The sequence below is a fragment of the Halichoeres trimaculatus genome, unplaced genomic scaffold, assembly GCF_033239565.1.
Source record: "Halichoeres trimaculatus isolate MK-OKI-2021-1 unplaced genomic scaffold, fHalTri1.1 fHalTri1_scaffold_11, whole genome shotgun sequence".
NCBI classification, from domain to species: domain Eukaryota; kingdom Metazoa; phylum Chordata; class Actinopteri; order Labriformes; family Labridae; genus Halichoeres; species Halichoeres trimaculatus.
The window spans coordinates 1,844,777-1,863,582 of NW_027437189.1; the positions used below are offsets into that span (position 1 = coordinate 1,844,777).

At 43.4% G+C, this 18,806-nt stretch overlaps 1 protein-coding gene across 1 annotated transcript; it reads left to right on the forward strand.

Moving 5' to 3' along the window:
• Positions 1 to 331: 331 nt before the first annotated feature.
• On the forward strand, positions 332 to 18,047 carry usp11 (ubiquitin specific peptidase 11). Its single transcript, XM_074681537.1, has 21 exons — positions 332 to 609; positions 3,662 to 3,771; positions 5,317 to 5,447; positions 5,529 to 5,646; positions 5,720 to 5,865; positions 6,140 to 6,201; positions 6,413 to 6,512; positions 8,225 to 8,398; positions 8,483 to 8,641; positions 8,733 to 8,957; positions 9,105 to 9,188; positions 9,298 to 9,392; positions 9,497 to 9,700; positions 9,793 to 9,899; positions 10,600 to 11,109; positions 11,581 to 11,651; positions 11,757 to 11,869; positions 11,967 to 12,116; positions 12,768 to 12,883; positions 12,985 to 13,073; positions 15,273 to 18,047. The coding sequence occupies exons 1-21, from the start codon at positions 500 to 502 to the stop codon at positions 15,447 to 15,449; spliced, it is 3,051 nt and encodes a 1,016-aa protein (XP_074537638.1). The 5' UTR covers positions 332 to 499; the 3' UTR covers positions 15,450 to 18,047.
• The last annotated feature ends 759 nt before the right edge of the window (positions 18,048 to 18,806 follow it).

The following is an 18,806-nucleotide window of genomic DNA, read 5'->3' on the forward strand; positions in this document are numbered from 1 at the left end:
AGGTCCCTAATTTGGTGGCCTATTTTAAGGTCACTAACATTGGAAGCAATTATCACCTATTACTGAAGCCATAAATTTAACAGGAGAAACTCAACTTCAAAGTGATACTTCAACCAAACTTCTATCCTACTTGAATTATCACTATGAGCCAGTAACAAACATAGTTTCCTCTATTATGACACCTAAACGGTCAAAATATACCAATTTTGTTATGTCATTTTTCGGTTTATTAAACAGATATTTACTGAGTTTGAGAACCGGCCGCTGTCATGAACGTTGGTGTTTTGTTCGGACCGTCGCCCTCTAGTGGTCAGATTGGTGACCTGCAGGGGACTTACTCCGGAACTCGTCATCATCCCTGTGTGAAACTCTTCCTCCTTCCTCAAACACAGCTCTGTTTATCGGTTGATCAATGCTGCGGTTTACTTCTGTCTTTGGTTCCTTGGCTCTGTTTAATATTTCCAACAGTTCCCACATTTATGAGTGATTGATCGGCGTCATGACGGCCAACAGCCGCTGTTCCGCCGCGGAGCCTCCGGGCCTGGAGACCCAGCGACGGGAGATCGAGTCTCTGCTGCGGGAGTGTGAGCTCCGCGCTGGGGACAGTTGGTGAGAGTCCGCCCGCCTGTCGCTCTGTCACACACCCTCTCATACACTCACACACACACACACACACACACACACACACAGGGGCAGGAGCTTAGCGTTCACACACTCTGACTGTTGTTACCTCACAGTTAGATCCAGGTTTAACAGCAGAGTCTCACCGGTTTGTTTTAAACTCCTGAGCGGGTCGGTGTTAGCTGCAGTTAGCTCCTGTGCTAATCAACGTTCAATTGACCGTTAGCAACGACGCTGCTAGCACCGAAGCTAACCTGTCAACCAGCTGTGAGGAGACGTTCAGGGTCGCTTCGTTTGCTTCCACTTTTGGTTTTACAGAATCAAAACTTGTCGCATTTATTTAGAGTTTCATTTTCGAGACTTTCTCAAATAAGGTCGGTCTAGTTCACATAAATATTTTAACAAATATTTACATTAGTACCATATTTCTACATTATTTCTTTCCCTAGCTGCACATTAAAAACCTCGTATAAAACACCTGAACAGTTCCTCACAGTCCATTAGTCATTTTTTAAATGAATGAATATGTGTAATTAAAAACAGAAAAAGACAGCTAATGTCAAAGCTTAGAAACTGAAACTAGAGAAATGTAGTAATTAAAGCTCCTGTAAAGACTTCTTATTGGGTTGTCAAACAGACTCGCGTAAATGCTGATGACTGTTTATGACTCATAGAAGGAAATAGAACCATCATCATAAAGTTTTCAAACTATTTATTGAGTTGTCTTTCACAGTTCACATGGAAGCGAAGGAAATTAGAAAAGTTAATTCATTTTTTTTAACTGAAAAGAGGCAGAAATTTGTCAAAAGTGAAACTAAAACTATTTTTTTCAGTGACCCTAATTAAAGCTCATGTGAGGACTTTATTTCCTGTTTGCTAAACAGACTAAAGTTTTTTCAAGTGACTGTTTGAGACCTGCAGAAAACATCAAGACCATCATAAATCTATTAAACGAATTCGTTTTTTAAAGCTCCTGTGATTACCTTCTGACTTTGGTGCCCCCTAGTGGTCAAGTTCGCCTGACTTTGCCCTGTACATGAATAAATTAGCATCACGCTGCCACCTTTTAACAGTCAGATGTTTCTCTGATCCTGAATTGAGGTTGTATTTCCAGTGTACAGTTGATCATTCAGTCCGACACCTACCCCCCTCCAGCAGATTTTGGCTTTAAAATCAGCTTCCAAACACGGTCTCTTTTTTTTGGTGATGGTATGAATTGCTTTTGGGGTCATTTTGGGGCATCAGTATCAATTTCAACCAGTTTGCTAATGAGCTAGTAACTCCTCACAGGAGCTTTAAACAGGAAGTGTTGTACACTAACATTATTCACAAACAAATAGAGAGTAAAAATGTTGGAGTTGATATTTCAGAAAGTGTGTTGGAGAAATCTAAGGATGAGATAACAGACTTTTCTGAAGGTCTTCAGAGTCACATGAGAGTTTCACGAGATTTGCTCAATTTATGACATCACAGATTGAGCGTAAAATATGTAACACTACAAACAGAAACGTCCTGCTCTGACTGAAAGACTTAAAATCAGTCTTCCAGCAGCTGAACTGGAGCTTTGGTTCAGTTTCTGAGACTGGTCTGAGTAAACAGAGTCTCATGAGGTGCATGAAGAAAGACACCTGACTCTGTTTTGGTCCAAATTAGATGAAATCTCTCTGATGGACTCTGCAGGTTTCAGCGTGTTTGTGGTTTTGAGCCGTCCTCTGTGATCTCCACGTGTAGTCCCAGGAGAGCAGACAGAAAACAAGACGCAGGGATTTAAAGCTTCTCTTCACAGAAAGCTGCTCGTTGTTTATTCTTTTATTAGATGTTAGGAAGTGGAAGTGATCAGACGGAGCGTTGTAAAAGAATAACGAGGGACTGAGAGGAAGTGAAGGAATCAGTTCAGACTTTTCTTGTCAGGCGTTGGTCGTTGCACATGGAGCACTCTGCTGTAATCCAAACTAAATCCATTATTATTTCTGCACCCTGATCCTGGTCTGGATGTGAACTTCAGAGCTCCAAACCAGTTTTAACAGGTTCCTGTTGTGACTCGTTGGAGAGATAAGGGTGTCAGCTTTGTTGTGGTCAAATATGTAGACTGCGATGATTCTGTAAATGATGGTTGATGGTTTGATTCCTGCATTCAGGAGCTGAATCTGACAGAAGAATCCTAATCTGGAAACACGTTGCTGTTGGATTATTTATTTAACCCGTTCAAACAGGAAATGTGAGGAAATTTTAAAGCTCTTTGATTTTGTTGCCCTCTGTGGACAAATTATACATTTAATTTCTCGGAACATATTTTAGGAGTTTTTTTAAGGAGTTTTTCTTGTTTTAATTTTTTTTTAAAATTGCTTTTAATTTTAACAATTTCCATTTTAATTTTAATAAATTTTAATAATTAATTTAACAATTAATTAATTATCAATTAATTAATCATTTTAACATTTTTTCTTGCTCTAAATAATTCCTCTTTGTCGTTCAACCTTCAAATGTATAAATCATGAGGAAGCTCTGTCTTTTTGTAGCACGCTGTGAGTCATCTCGTCTGACTCCCACCCCCCGGTCAGAGCTTATAAGTTTTATAGTTACTGCACAGAAATACCCAGCTACCCGTCACCAGAGAAAAACTTGTCACAGACGTTTTCATGTTCTTGCTATTTGAGGTCAAATTGGACAAAAAAACTTTTTATTTGTAAAGTTTTTTATTTGATTATCCTCTGCTTTTGAGTGTGAAGAGGAGAGGACCCAGCACTGATCCCTGAGGGACTCCTTCGAATGTTAAAGTACATTTTGGTCTTTCTTTCTTGTCTGTTTCTGTTTCGACCCCCGAACCTTTCTGCTGGAACACACGACACAAAACAACATCAGCGTCTCCCTGATCAACAAAACAACCTGTGTTAAAAGTTATAATCCAGGTTCAGGGGCAGAAAACCACAGACGAGGAACACATGAACGTCCTCACATTGAACTAATCTGAAGCCGAGCGTGTTTCAAGTTCTTAGCTCGATGAATAACTGGCTGGTGTGTGTGTGTGTGTGTGTCTCAGGTACGTGGTGGAGCGTCGTTGGTATGAGCAGTGGAAAGAGTTTGTGGAGACAGGAGACCAGAACTCCTCGTCGTTTCCGGGTCAGATCGACAACACTGAGCTGTTTGAAGGTCAGTGAACGCCTCACGCTCCAGAAACACTTCTCTTTCTTCTCTTTCCACTCCTTCTTCCTCTCCTCTTTCCTTTCGTCTTTCCTCTCTTCTTTCCTCTCCACCTTCCTCTCCTTCATCCTCTCCTTCATCCTCTCCACCTTCCTCTCCTTCTTCCTCTCCTTCTTCCTCTCCTCTTTCCTTTCGTCTTTCCTCTCTTCTTTCCTCTCCACCTTCCTCTCCTTCATCCTCTCCTTCATCCTCTCCACCTTCCTCTCCTTCATCCTCTTCTCCTCCCTCACCTCTTTCCATTCTTCCTTCCTCTCCTCCTTCCTCTCCTCCTTCCTCTCCTCCTTCCTCTCCTCTTTCTTTATCCTCTTCCTCTCCTCTTTCCTCTCCTCTTTCTTCATCTTCTTCCTCTCCTCCTTCCTCTCCTCTTTCCTCTCCTTTTTCCTCTCCTCCTTCCTCTCCTCCTTCCTTTCCTCCTTCCCCTCCTCTTTCTTCTTCTTCTCCTTTGTTTTCTTTTTCCTCTCCTCCCTCTCTCTTCCTTTTTTATTTCCTCTCTTGTCTCCTCTGTCCTCTTCTCCTTCCTCTCCTTCTTCCTCTCCTCCTTCCTCTCCTCTTTCCTTTTCTTCTTCCTCTCCTCCTTCCCCTCCTCTTTCTTCATCTTCTTCCTCTCCTTCTTCCTCTCCTCCTTCCTCTCCTCTTTCCTTTTCTTCTTCCTCTCCTCCTTCCCCTCCTCTTTCTTCATCTTCTTCCTCTCCTTCTTCCTCTCCTCCTTCCTCTCCTCTTTCCTTTTCTTCTTCCTCTCCTCCTTCCCCTCCTCTTTCTTCTTCTCTTACTTCGTTTTCTTTTTTCGTCTCCTCCCTCTCTCCTCCTTTTTTACTTCCTCTCTTGTCACCTCTTTCCTCTCCTCATCCCCTTCCTCTTTCCTCTCCTCCTTTCTCTTTTCCTTCCTCTCCTCTTACCTCTCCTCCCTCTCTCCTCCTTCCCCTCCTCTTTCTTTTTCTCCTCCTTTGTTTTCTTTTTCCTCTCCTCCCTCTCCCTCCTTTTTTATTTCCTCTTTTGTCTCCTCTTTCCTCTCCTTCTTCCTGTCCTCCTTCCCCTCCTTCTTCCTGTCCTCCTTCCTCTCCTCTTTCCTCTCCTCCGTCCTTTTTTCTTTCCTCTCCTTCTTCCTCTTCTCCTTCTTCTCCTCCTTTGTTTTCATTTTACTCTCCTCCTTCCTCTCCTTATTCCTTCCTCTCACTCTTTTTCTCCTAAATGAGCCTCTCTGTTCTTTTTCTTTTTATCTTATATCTTTTCTCATTGTCATATTTTCTTCTTCCATTTTTACTCTTTCACCACCACCTGTCCTCATCCTGTCACTCTCTGTCTTTTTATTCTTTTTTCATCATTAGCACTTTTTTTCTATAATAGTAATCTAAAACTTCCTCCTTCCTGTGATCCTTCCTTCCTCTGACTCCATCGTTTGTCGAGCCGAAGTTTGGGTTTCCAGACATGTTTTCCTCCTTCTGTAAAAGTTTCTGGATCTGGATTATAAATCCGTGCTGTGTCTCTTCTGTCCAGACCTGGACTCGTACCACCTGAAGGAGCGCCTGGTGGAGAACGAAGACTTCACGCTGGTCCCGGCCGAGGCCTGGCACAAGCTGCTCTCCTGGTACGGCATGGTGGAGGCTCAGCCGTCGCTGGAACGCAAGGTGACCTCACCGACCTTCCTCCTCCTCCTCAGCTGAGCGATAAACCCTCAGCTGACCTTTGACCTCTCTGCTGTCTGACAGGTGGTGGACCTGCCCAGCACCCTGAAGGTGGAGGTCTACCCCGTGGAGATCTTCCTCTGTCTCCACAGCAACATGGAAAACGTCATCACGGCTCAGTTCAGCCGCGCCGACAGCATACGTGAGTCCCCGTAGGATAACGATCTGACCAATCAGAGCTCTGCGGTGATTTAACTCGCTGTTTCAAACCACAGAGTCCATCCAGAGGGCGATGTGCGAGGCCTTCTCGGTGCCGGCCGGCTCAGAGTGTCGGCTCTGGATGAAGAGTTCAGACAGCAGCTGTGAGCGGCTCCGAAACGTCCACATGAGCGTGCTGGACGCCTGTTTGAGCTCCGGGATGGTGAGGGACACACACACACACACACACACACACACACACACACACACACCCTTTAATCTGTAATCTGTGACTCAGCACTCGCCTTCTTTACAACCTGTAACTTCCTCATGGCGGCGACGCGCCTTCAGAAACTGTCCACCTCAGAGATAAGCTGCAACATGCCCGTGTGTGTGTGTGTGTGTGTGTGTGTGTGTGTGTGTGTGTGTGTGTGTGTGTGTGTGTGTGTGTGTGTGTGTGTGTGTGTGTGTGTGTGTGTGTGTGTGTGTGTGCACAGACGGTGATCATGGAGACGAGGAATGCGGACGGCACCTGGCCGAGCTCCAGACCTCAGATCATGTGAGAACACACCTCTGTCTGCTGCTCTCTGATTGGTCCCTCTCACTTCCTGTCCTCTCGTCCTTCGTCCTTTTCCTCCTGAAGAAACTCTTCTCGTCTCATGATTCCCTCTCACCTTTACCTTCACTCTGTGTTTGAGCTCTGGTGGGTTTAACCTGCACAGCCTGACCTGTGATGATGTCATGACCCCGCCCCTCTGCTCTGTCTCCAGGAGGAACTCTGTGGAGGAGCAGGACTCGTACAGAGGACAGCCGGGCGTCTGCGGCCTCACCAACCTGGGGAACACCTGCTTCATGAACTCTGCTCTGCAGGTCTGATGTGGTTCAGTTTCAGCCTGTGTGGAAAAACATGTTAGGAAACTCAGTGCCTTAAAAAGCTCAAAAAGAGTTAAAACCTCTTGAACAAATCACTTGTCGTCCATCTTTGAACTGAGGTTTTATTCTCTATCCTATCTAGTTACCGAAAAGTTCCTGTGGGGGTTTCTCAGTGATCTAGAAAAAGTCGCCCTTCTAGATATGTGCCTGATTGTGAAATACACTTTAAATTGAGATTATCGGCATAAGAATTTCCTTCATCCAGGACCAGTAACTGAGCAGCACTGTGAAAAATGATTTCTGTGATTAATTTTGTAGTGATGGTGGACACTGGAGCCTAACTGTCAGACAGAAAAAGGACAGAAGAGAAGAAGAAAGAGAAACAGGAGAGAGATAGAGCACAAGCTAAAGGCTAAAACACAAGCTAAAAGCAAAAACATGCGCTACAACACAGACTAAATGCAATAACATAGGCTAAAGGCCAAAACAGGAGCTAAGGGCTAAAACACGGTCAGAAGGCTTAAACACTGGCTAAAGGCTAAAACGCAAGCTAAAACTTTGGCTAAAGACAGTAACACAGGCTACAGGCTAAAACACAAACAAAAGGCTAAAACATGGGCTAACAGCTAAAACATAAGTTTAAAGCTTAAACATGTGCAAAGGGCTTAAACCCAGGCTTAAGACTGAAACGCAAGCTAAAACACCAGCTAAAGACTAAAATATGGGCTAAAGACTGAAACATGAGCTACAGACAACAACATGGACTAAAATCTAAAACATGATGTAAAGCCTTTAACACATGCCAAAGTCTAAAACCTAAGGGTAAAGGCTAAACACAAGCTAAAGGCTAAAACATGGGCTCAAAACTAAAACATGAGCTAAAGACTGTAACTCAGGCTAAAGGCCAAAATGCAAGCTAAAGGCTAAAACATGTGCTCCAGACTAAAACATGAGCTAAGGGCTGAAACACAGTCAAAAGGCTTAAATGCAGGCTAAAGGCTTTAACAGAAGCTAAAACATGAGCTAAAGTTTAAAACATAGACCAAAGAGTAACACATTGGCTAAAAGCTAAAACATGGTCAAATGGCTACAACACAAGCAAAAGCTTAAAAGCAAACTAAAATACTGACTAATGACTCAAAAATGAGCTAGAGGCTCAAACATTAGCTATAGACTAAAACACGGGCTAAAAGCTAAAACATGATTTAAAGGCTTTAACACAAGCTAAAGTCTAAAACATATGCTAAAGTCTATGACACAAACTTAAGGCCAAAACATGAGCTAAAGGCTAAATCCAGGTTAATGTGTTTGTGCTAATGTTGTCTCCAACCCACAGTCAGCAGTTATTCTGCAGTGGTCTGTTCAAACTTGAGAGTCTATCAATAAAATGAAGAGCCAGGTTACGTTAGCTCTGCTTGGTGAGGTTGGAGTTGGTAGATGAGCTCTGGTAGGACAGAACCAGGATTCACTAACGTTACACGTTACAGACACGTCTCAGAGCACCGGGCTGTGAGGAGAGAGAAATATAGCAGCTGCTAAGCTACGCTACAAACTGACAAAGTTAGCTTGTTGTCACGTTTCAAAGCGTAGCTCTAACTGTTGATAAATTCCTTCTTCCAGCCTCTAAAAGCTCAAAAAAAGTAGAAACTTGTTGAAGCTGGTGTGAACCAGCGCCTCATGCCCCCTCCTGGTCGTCTCTGTCTCTGCAGTGTCTGAGCAACACGCCGCCTCTCACCGAGTACTTCCTGCAGAGCTCGTACCTCGAGGAGCTCAACTTCACCAACCCTCTGGGCATGAAGGGCGAGATCGCCGAGGCGTACGCCGACGTCATCAAGCAGATGTGGTCGGGGAGGCATTACTCTGTGGTGCCGCGAGTTTTTAAGGTAACACGCGGATCAAATCAGTGATGACATCACTGCTCAGGGATCGCCACTTTAACCCTCTGCTGTGTTTGTGTGCGTGTGCAGACGAAGGTGGGTCACTTTGCGTCTCAGTTCCTGGGTTACCAACAACACGACAGTCAGGAGCTGCTCTCCTTCCTGCTGGACGGTCTGCACGAAGACCTGAACCGGGTCAAGAACAAGGAGTACATCGAGCTGAGGGACGCAGACGGACGGCCGGACCAGGTGGGGATCACACACAGCCTCGTGATGTTGAAGTCTCAGGTGACCACAGGAGCTGTTAAAGCGTCTTCTCCTTCTTCTTCTCGTCTCGTAGGAAGTGGCAGAGGAGGCGTGGCGAAACCACCGGCGGCGGAATGACTCGGTGATCGTCGACACGTTCCATGGACTCTTTAAGTCCACGCTGGTCTGTCCTGAGTGCCTCAAAGTCTCTGTGACCTTCGACCCGTTCTGCTACCTGAGCGTCCCGCTTCCTGTGAGCAAAGAGCGTGTCATGGAGGTCTTCTTCGTGTCCCTGGACCCGTACGCCAAACCTGCACAGGTACACGGTCCTAACCTGAGTTTCACTTTCCTTTTCTTTTCTTTAAACACGTTTTACTTTGAGCATCAGTAGATTTAAGAACGGTGAGCTCAAACTCGGAGACGTGACGACGGTTTCATCGTGCTGCTCGTGTTTTTGTCTCTGCAGCATCGGGTCGTGGTTCCTAAGGCGGGGAAAGTCTCAGACCTGTGCTCGGCTCTGTCAGAGATGACCGACGTACCTTCTTCACAGGTCTGTGTGTGCCCCTTTAATCTGTTTATCAGTAACAGACGTTAAAACACGGTGTTAATAGTGTGTGTGTGTGTGTGTGTGTGTGTGTGTGTGTGTGTGTGTGTGTCAGATGGTGGTCGCTGACGTCTTCAACCATCGCTTCTACAAAATCTACACCTCCGATGAATCTCTGAGCTGCATCCTGGACCGAGACGACATCTTTGTGTAAGAAACCTCTAACAGCTCTGGGTTTGGTGTTGGTGTGAGGTGCATGATGGGTAATCAGGCTCCTGTGTGTGTGTGTGTGTGTGTGTGTGTGTGTGTCTCAGGTACGAGCTGAGCGTCCTGGAGGAGCAGCAGGAGGAGCCCGTGCTGCTGGCGCTCTACCTGAGGGAGCGCTCTCACTACAGAGACTACGGCTCGGGCAGCAGCTCGTACGGCACCACGCTGTTCGGACACCCGCTGCTGCTCAGGGTGCCGCGCAGCAGCTGCAGCCAGGAGGCGCTGTACGCCCTGTTCCTGCAGAGACTGGCGTGAGTGTGGCGCAGAAACCAGATCCTTTTCAGTTCCTCTTCCTTCATAAACTCACGTCAGCGTTCTCCAAACTGTGTGTTCGTTTGTTCAGGCGCTACGTCCGACGCCCTGACCCGTCTGAGGAGCTGGAGGAGGAGGAGGAGGAGGACGATGAAGAGGAGGAGCTCTACAAGACTCAGACCAACGGCATCAGTGACGGTAAGTCCAGGTCTAACGTAGCCACCGGTTTTCAGAGGGATAAGGAGCTGATTGGTTGGTTACTCTTCTCTCTGATAGGTTGATCAATCTTTACTTTGATTGGTTAAGAACTATTCCCTCTAATTGGTTGCCAACTCTTCTCTCTGATTGGTTGATAACTCTTCTCTCTGATTGGTTGATAACTCTTCCCTCTGATTGGTTGCCAACTCTTCTCTCTGATTGGTTGATCACTCTTCTCTCTGATTGGTTGATAACTCTTCTTTCTTATTGGTTGGTAACTCTCACGTCTGATTGGTTGGTAACTCTTCACTCTGATTGGTTGATAACTCTTCTCTCTGATTGGTTGATCACTCTTCTCTCTGATTGGTTGATAACTCTTCTTTCTTATTGGTTGGTAACTCTCACGTCTGATTGGTTGGTAACTCTTCACTCTGATTGGTTGATAACTCTTCTTTCTTATTGGTTGGTAACTCTCACGTCTGATTGGTTGGTAACTCTTCACTCTGATTGGTTGGTTACTCTTCTCTCTGATTGGTTGATTACTCTTCTCTCTGATTGGTTGATAACTCTTCTTTCTTATTGGTTGGTAACTCTCACGTCTGATTGGTTGGTAACTCTTCACTCTGATTGGTTGGTTACTCTTACATCTGATTGGTTGATCAATCTTCCCTCTGATTGGTCCGTTCTGTCTCACCCTCAGAGGAGGAGCAGGACGACGCAGAGAAAGCTGGACCCTCTCAGGTCGGCCCCTGCTGCGGGGACTCTTCGACAAACAGCCAATCAGAGGACAACGCCACAGCGAGGCCCCTCCCTGATCAGAACCACATGCAGGCCTCATCCAACCAGGGAGACTCAGGGACCAACAACGGGCCCCAGACCCAGACCGAGCCGCTCTGCAGCGCCGACGCCGCCGACACAGCCGAGGACACGACTCCCTCTGAGAACTCAGGCGCCACCGCCGACCCTGCTGACTCAGAGCCGGGCGCCGCGGAGCCTCCTCAGCCCTGTGACACCACAGAAGAAGAAGAAGTGAAGGAGGAAGACAAGCAGGAGGAGGCGTGTTCTCCCAGCCCGCCGGCCAATGAGCAGCCGGCGAAGAGGAGGGCGTGTCGCAAGAGGAGGAAGAGTCTGTTCAGCATCCAGGCCGTGAACTCCAACGGGACGACGGAGAGGGGGACGGGGGAGGGGGGGAGCGCCGTGTCCTTCAGCTGTGAGTCTGCACACACACACACACACACACACACACACACACACACACACACACACACACACACACACACACACACTCACCTCTGTATTCAACCTCAGCTCCATTTTTGTCTGGAGGTGATGAATTAATCTTCACCTGAAACTAATCCTGAGCTCCTGATTCATTCAGTTTAAATACTTTTCCTCTTTAAAATGTTTGTTCTTTAGTTTGTGAATTACTGAGCTGAACAGAAAAGTCTTTGCACAAATTTTCTTTTTATTTTGGTTCTTTCACGTCATGTGACGTTGCTGTTTTGTAATGTATTGTTCACTGAAACGTCCACAGGAGGCGCCAAAGTCATCCCAACAAAACTTCCTTATATCAGCTTTAGTTTCAGAATCAGTCTGTGTGTGTGTGTGTGTGTGTGTGTGTGTGTGTGTGTGTGTGTGTGTGTGTGTGTGTGTGTGTGTGTGTGTGTGTGTGTCTCTGCAGCTCAGCCGTACGTGGCCATCGACTGGGACCCCGAGATGAAGAAAAGATTCTACAACGAGAACGAGGCCGAGGTCAGAGTCAACGAATTCACCACCAACAGTCAGGACGCTCAGATACAGGAAACAAGTTATCAGCTGTCTAAATGTGTGTGTGTGTGTGTGTGTGTGTGTGTGCAGAAATACGTGAAGCACAGCAGCATGGAGGTTCCTCAGCAGCAGACCACGGTGCAGCTGCAGGAGTGTATCGAGCTGTTCACCACCGTGGAGACACTGGAGGAGGAGAACCCATGGTAACACACACACACACACACACACACACACACACACACACCGTCCTGGTGGTGGAGGGATGAAACGTCTCTGTAAACATGGTGTGTGTGTGTGCAGGTACTGCCCGGTGTGTAAGAAGCACCAGCTGGCCACCAAGAAGCTGGATCTGTGGTCTCTGCCTGAAGTCCTCATCATCCACCTCAAGAGGTTTTCCTACACCAAGTTCACCAGGGAGAAGCTGGACAGCATCGTGGACTTCCCGCTCAGGTACACACACACATACACACACACACACAGGTTTATACCATAGTCTGTATATAGAGTGGACAGCGTAGCTCCTCCATCTATCATTGTACGGTTTTGAAGCCAGATTTCCCCCGTCTCAGGCTCCACCATTGGCAGCCAGAGTCTGTGCAGTAGAGACAGTGAGGGATTCTGGGAAAAACTGAGTGGAGCTGGGTGACAAAAATAATATATATTTTTTTCTTTTGAGAGTCTAATCACTTCCTGACTCTACCTCCTGACATATTTTACAATCCCTGAAAAAAATACACAAGAACGTCAGCTGTCAGTCATCGTTAAACGTTCCGTAAAACCTCATTTTTAACCTCGTATAACTAATGAAAATGAAACTTTTCAGAAAAAAGAGGACTTGTATACAAGACAGCCAAATGATATCTTCAAATCACCACAACAATCAGACGTGAGAAACATTTCTACCAGGTGGATTAATTTTTTAAAGTTTGACCACAGCCCATCTGGAATGACTGGGGAGATGGATTTTTTAACCTATACTGCAGCCAGCCACCAGGGGGAGCAGTTTTTGTGGAGCAAGCGGACGTCCATTTTTTTTTTACAGTCTATGGTTTAAACACACACACTAGCTGGACTCCTCACTCACTAACCCGTGTGTTTCAGAGACCTGGACTTCTCCGGCTGCCTCCTGAGGAAGAATCTGTCCAATGGGGAGCCTCCGAGCCGCTACGACCTCATCGCTGTGTCCAATCACTACGGAGGACTCAGAGACGGACACTGTGAGTGGCTCGGGTTTAGGTTTCTGGTCCTGGTGAGGAGGTTGCGCTGAAGCTTTGTGTAATAACAGGACTGATGATGCGTTTCCTGTGTGTTCCTGCAGACACCAGCTACGCCTGCAACAAGGACAACGGTCAGTGGTACTACTTTGACGACAGCAAGGTGACCTACGCCAGAGAGGACCAGATCGTGGTCAGTACACACACACACACACACACACACACACACACACACCTACACACCTGTCCTTGTCCTTGTTCTTAAAACTCTTCCCAGCCTTTATGCTGCAGCTCCATCAATGAGGTTCTAGAATGTTTAACAGCAAAGACAGAGAGCTTTCTGCCCTGATGATGTCACAACATTCCAGAACTCTCTGAACTCTCTGAGTGTTTTTTTATCAGATATCCAATCCTTTGCTCCTCCACTATCAGGGTATCATTTGTTCATTCCATATCCGTTTTAGAATCCAAAATCGGAAAACGGATAACGACTTGTTATTCAATTTCTCGTTTTCAAATCAAAAATCAGAAAACAAATAACAGTTTATTTTTCGCTTTTCTGAGAGCAGATCAGACAGCAGCAGACTGTGCTCTGACTGACTCATTGAGACACATGGGAGTGTGCAGATGCGCGCGGATAAGATGGAGTGGATCGTCAGCGATCTGTTACTTAAAAAAAAAAAAGCTCAGGAACATGTCTGTATAAACCTTCAATGTGAGTTATTTGTCTATTTTTTACATAGAGATGGTCACATTTAATATCAAAATATCACACAAACAATTTTGACACAATCTCTTATTATTTTTCGTTTTTTCATTTTAAAACCAGGGCAGAAACACCATGTTTTTCTGTGTTTCCGTTATTCCGTTTTGGTTTTAAAACAGAAAAACAAAAAAACGAGTCAGTTTTTTTTTTTGTTGTTTTGATTTTGTTTTGAAACAGAATATCGAAAGAATGAACCATACACGGATTAAAAACCCCATTATAGTTCCATTCTCTCATATTCTAATTTTAATTTCAAAACAAAATCAAAACAATGAAAAATAGACCGTTAGGCCGTTATTTGTTTTCTGATTTTTGATTTGAAAACGAGAAATTGAATAACAACTTGTTTCCGTTTTCCGATTTGGGATTTTAAAACGGATATGGACTGAACGAATGATACCCTGATACTCCACATAAATATTAGCCATGTTTTGATTTTTTGCTTGTATTTTGAAATCTCTTGTTATAATGATCTCGCTAACGCTGCTAACAGCTACAGCTAGTAATAGCTACATGATGTCAGAGCAGGGCGACACATTCACAGCAAACAGACTTCACTACATTGAACTGCATTACATGAATGATTAGACAGATAAGCTACATTAGCTACATAAGCTATGATAAGCTAATGTGACAGTATTCAGAAGCTACATAATATAGCTTCTGGATACTGTAACGTTAGCTTAACATTGGCGTTTCATAGTTAAGCTGTCTCATCATGTTTTACCCTAATCTGACATCAGTTTATCATCACTTTGTAAAAATGTGTTTGCGCTGGAAGAGAAGAAACAGTCGCTCTGACTACGACGGCCAGCTAGCGAGTAAGAGTCACGACTTAGCGGGAATCGACAGGTGTCTTTCTATTGGTCCTCAAAAATGATGGTCAAGGTGAAGGGGGAGGGGGAAGAGTGATAATTGGGATTGACCCTTAATCTGCTCTGTCTGCATTATTATAATCACTGTAGACCAACTTTTTTGTGTATATGTCTTCAGAAGTAGTAATCTAACATTTGTCACTTTAAAGAGGGGGTAGCCCTGTTTATCTCCTTATTATTTACAGCTCAGTAAAATCCCAATTTTTCACTCAGTGATATTTTAGATAACTCTAATTTCAGTCTTTGTCTGAAACTCTTTGATTTAGCTGCTGTCTCTTTAAGGCTCCACAAACCCCCTTCACTCTGATTGGCCAGCCTTCTAGAGGCTTGCCAGGGGGTGGAGCTTAGGAACAAACCTTGGTGTTAAGGTTAGGAGATCCGTTTGCGCTGCTCTTTCTATGTAGAGGTATGAAAATCTGCACACATTAAGCCTAAACATCAAGAGCTGAGGAAGCAGAATACCCCCTCTTTAAGTTGTCTGTAGCCCTCCTTTAAAATGAGTTATTACCTCTGTTAATTTTTCATTTTTGTTTCGGCAGAGCACAGCGCTGTGGAGATATCTTTCAGCTGAATATTATGATTTTTTTTTTTATTTTTGTTAATATTAAAGCTAAGTATTAAATTAAAATCATGCATCTCTGGTATTATCTGAAACATTACAGCCTGTCCCTTTAAGAGAGCAAACCCTGAGTGAAAACAACATTTATCTTTATGTTTAAACTTCTTCCCCTGTGGTCTCGTCTCCCCACAGACCAATGCTGCCTACGTCCTTTTCTACCATCGACAAGACAAGATCAGAAAACCCACTCTACCCGCCCCCAACACAAGCCCCGCCTCCTCCACCCAGCCCGCCAACGACATCACCTCCTGCAAAGACGACGAGGCCGAGCTGGGCGCCGCCTCCTACGTCACGATGGAAACAGACTGAGCCTCCGACTCTTAGCGTAACCGAACTCGACGATTCTGTTTTAATTCCTCCTCAGAAGGCCTTCTCTTCTCTTTTAGCGGTTTTGTTTCTCACACGGCCTCCCTCGCAGGAACTTCATCTCAGATCTGTTTTTATCGCTCGGTAGATGTGAACACACCACACTCAGGTAGTCAGCTGCACCAGGCTTCGTTTAGACTCGAATCTTAAATCCAGTTTGATTGTTTTCTTCTCTAGCCCCGTTCCAGAGAGAAGTCTGGATGCTGTGTGAACAGATTCACTCACAGAAACATAAAAACAGTGTTCGTCACTAAAAAATATCTCTTCAGACTGTTATTATTCAACATATGTTTTAAAAAAATCGTGACTTCACTTTTTACACACAGCATCCACACTTTTTACGTGTTTGATCTGGATTGTGCCCGCAGACTTTTACAGTGTTTACATATTAGTATTTCTACACAAGAAACCCTTACAAACTTCACAATCTGTGACCGATTACATCCAGGTTGTAGAGCTCTGAAATCATCACTTTTTTACAATTAAAAGATCCGCACACATTTTCAGTCTCAAAAAACAGTTATTGTAACTTTGATTGCTGAAAACAAAAAAACAGGCAATTTGACCCCCTGTGCATTCAGAGATCATCTGTGACTGTTTTCATCCAGGTAGTACATCTTTCCAAACTTTACTTTTTCACAATTAAAAATACACACATAAATTTTCAGTCTTGAAAAACAATTAATGACTTATTGCAGAAAAAAACAGCTGAGGCATGTTGACCCCGTGTGCAATCAGATATCATCTGTAACTGTAACTGTTTACATCATGGTAGTAGAGTTTTACAGGGCCCTTAAATGCTAAAAACATCACTTGTTAATTTAAATGACTTGAAATTCTGACCTTAACAAGGAAGGATTATTAAATTTAAAGTTCTGGTTTAAGAAAAGTCACATCCTGGAAAGTTAAAGCATAAGACATAAGAAACCCTTTTACAAACCTTATTACCTGTGACTGTTTTCATCCAGGTAGTAAAGCTTAACAAACTTCACTTTTGACAATTAAAGATCCACCCACACATTGTTCAGTCTTGGAAAACAGTTAGTGACTTATTGCAAAAAAAACAAAAAAAAAACACTGTGGCATGTTGACCCACTGGCATCATCTGTGACTGTTTACACCCTGGTAGTAGAGTTTTACAGGGCCCTTAAAGGCTAAAAACATCTCTTATTTGTTTGAATGTCTTGAAACTCCAACTTCAACAAGTGAGGATGATTAACTTTAAAGTCCTGGTTTAAGAAAAGTCACATCCTGGAAAGTTAAAGCAAAAGACATAAGAAACCCTTTTACAAACCTTATCACCTGTGACTGTTTTCATTGAGGTAGTAGATCTTTACAAACTTTATTTTTTGACAATTAAAACATGAACACACATGCAAAATTTTAGAAATCAATTAATATGACTTTAATTGCAGAACAAAAACCCAGCTGAGGCATGATGATCCACTGTGCAGTCAGATATCATCTGTGACTGTTTACATCCTGGTAGTAGAGCTTTACAGGGTCAGTTTATGTTAAAGTCATCACTTCGGGGAGGAGGATAAAACAGCAAATTCAGCATCGGTAAGAATTAACGAAGAGAGGAACACCTTTCAGTTTAATGCTCTTGTGTGAAATAATAAAAAAGTTTATCCACTTTCAGACCACGTCACCAAAAGTGAAAACACAGAAGCACAACTGGTGTCGGAGTCAGAGCTGATTGGTTTGTATCTGACCAATCAGAGCTCTAGTTTCTGCTCCACATCTTCCAGGTTAGGAGCAGGAGACCTGATGTTAAACGCTGTAAAAGTCTGTCAGCGGCACCGTCCAGCTCTGCGTTTAACCGTGGAAGGACTGCAGCTCCCAGAGGCACATACAATCACCGTAAATTACCTCCACTAACCTCCGCGCAAACACTGTTTCTCCTCCAGATTTAATCCAGCTTCTCAGCATCGACGCGTTGATACTAACCGTTAATCTGTCCATGAATAAACGCTCTGCAGACGTTTGTAAATAACAGATTCACAGATTTCGTAGGAACTGTTAAAGTGGACCAAATCGCAGCGTGCAGGGTATTATGGGTAATCAGAAGGCGTTGTTGTCAGGATGAGACGTCATTTCTTTGTATATTTTGGTCTTTTATTTTATTTTTTGGCTGATATTTATTTTTTAAATGAGCGATCTTCTCTTGAGTGATTCTGATGATCTGGTGCAGGACATTAAGAGGCTTATTTTTCATATTTATAGAGAAATTTGTATCAGGCAGATTATTCCACAGATGGATGCGTTTAGTGTTTCTCCGGTGTGAGCAGGTGAGCTCTTACTGACGTTAAGCCGGCTGTGTGTGTGTGTGTGTGTGTGTGTGTGCGTGTGTGTGTGAGTGTACAGTATTTTTCTATTGTAAGAAATGTATTATTATTATTATTAATATTAATATTACCATTCCTGGTCGGAGCAGGAGGGAAGCTTGGGGTGATTTCTTTCTTTGGTCTTCCCTGTCAAATATCAGATGAAAATATTTTATTGTACTTTCGATCTTTTGATAAGAATAAAAGGATGATTATTAACGTCACGAGCACCTGAGTGTTTTTTCACACCACATTAGTGAATAAATTAAAGTATGTCGATGATATCTGCTGTAGTAGCTCTAGAGGATGATCTGCAAAAGTAAACAAATATATTTACATCACAGGGATTTTTTTCTCTTTATGAGCATCAGACCCTGTTGATAAAAACAGTAGTTTTATTCAGACTTTAGTGTGTTATTTTTATGTTTTAAATCATACTATAACAGCATTTTTAAGTAGGTCATGTCATTTTTTAAGAGTAATTCATACATAAACATTGTTTTTTGATCATAATTAAAAGTCATACATTAGTGTATTTGTCTTTTAAAGTAAGTCATGCTATAGGATGTCGTTTTTTTCTGAAAGTAAAGGTTAAACTATGGCATGATAATTAAAAAAATAAAGTACTGTAATACAAAAGACAATTTATGGAATAAATAGTAAAAGTCAAACTAAAGCATGTTAATGTATAATTAAAAAAAAAAGTCAGCATGTCATTTCTTGCCTTAGTAAAGTTTGTACTATAGGACGTTTTTTTTTTGTTAAAGTCATGGCTTGTCATTTTTTGTAAAATTACATTAGCATGTGATTTTTATAAAAGTCATAGTCATACTATAGGATGGCATTTTTTTCTAAATATCTGGCAAACTTAGGCATGTCATTTTTTCCCATGTAAGTCATAGTATAGCATGTAATAATTTATTATTATCATTTTTCTTTTTTTACAAACAAAAAGATGTTATAGTTTGACTAA

Excerpts from the sequence above, each read along its gene's own strand:
- usp11 (XM_074681537.1), top strand. The coding sequence starts at position 500 with ATGACGGCCAACAGCCGCTGTTCCGCCGCGGAGCCTCCGGGCCTGGAG. Across the intron at positions 9,701-9,792 it reads CTGTTCCTGCAGAGACTGGC|GCGCTACGTCCGACGCCCTG; the intron begins GTGAGTGTGGCG and ends TCGTTTGTTCAG. Across the intron at positions 11,652-11,756 it reads ACAACGAGAACGAGGCCGAG|AAATACGTGAAGCACAGCAG; the intron begins GTCAGAGTCAAC and ends GTGTGTGTGCAG.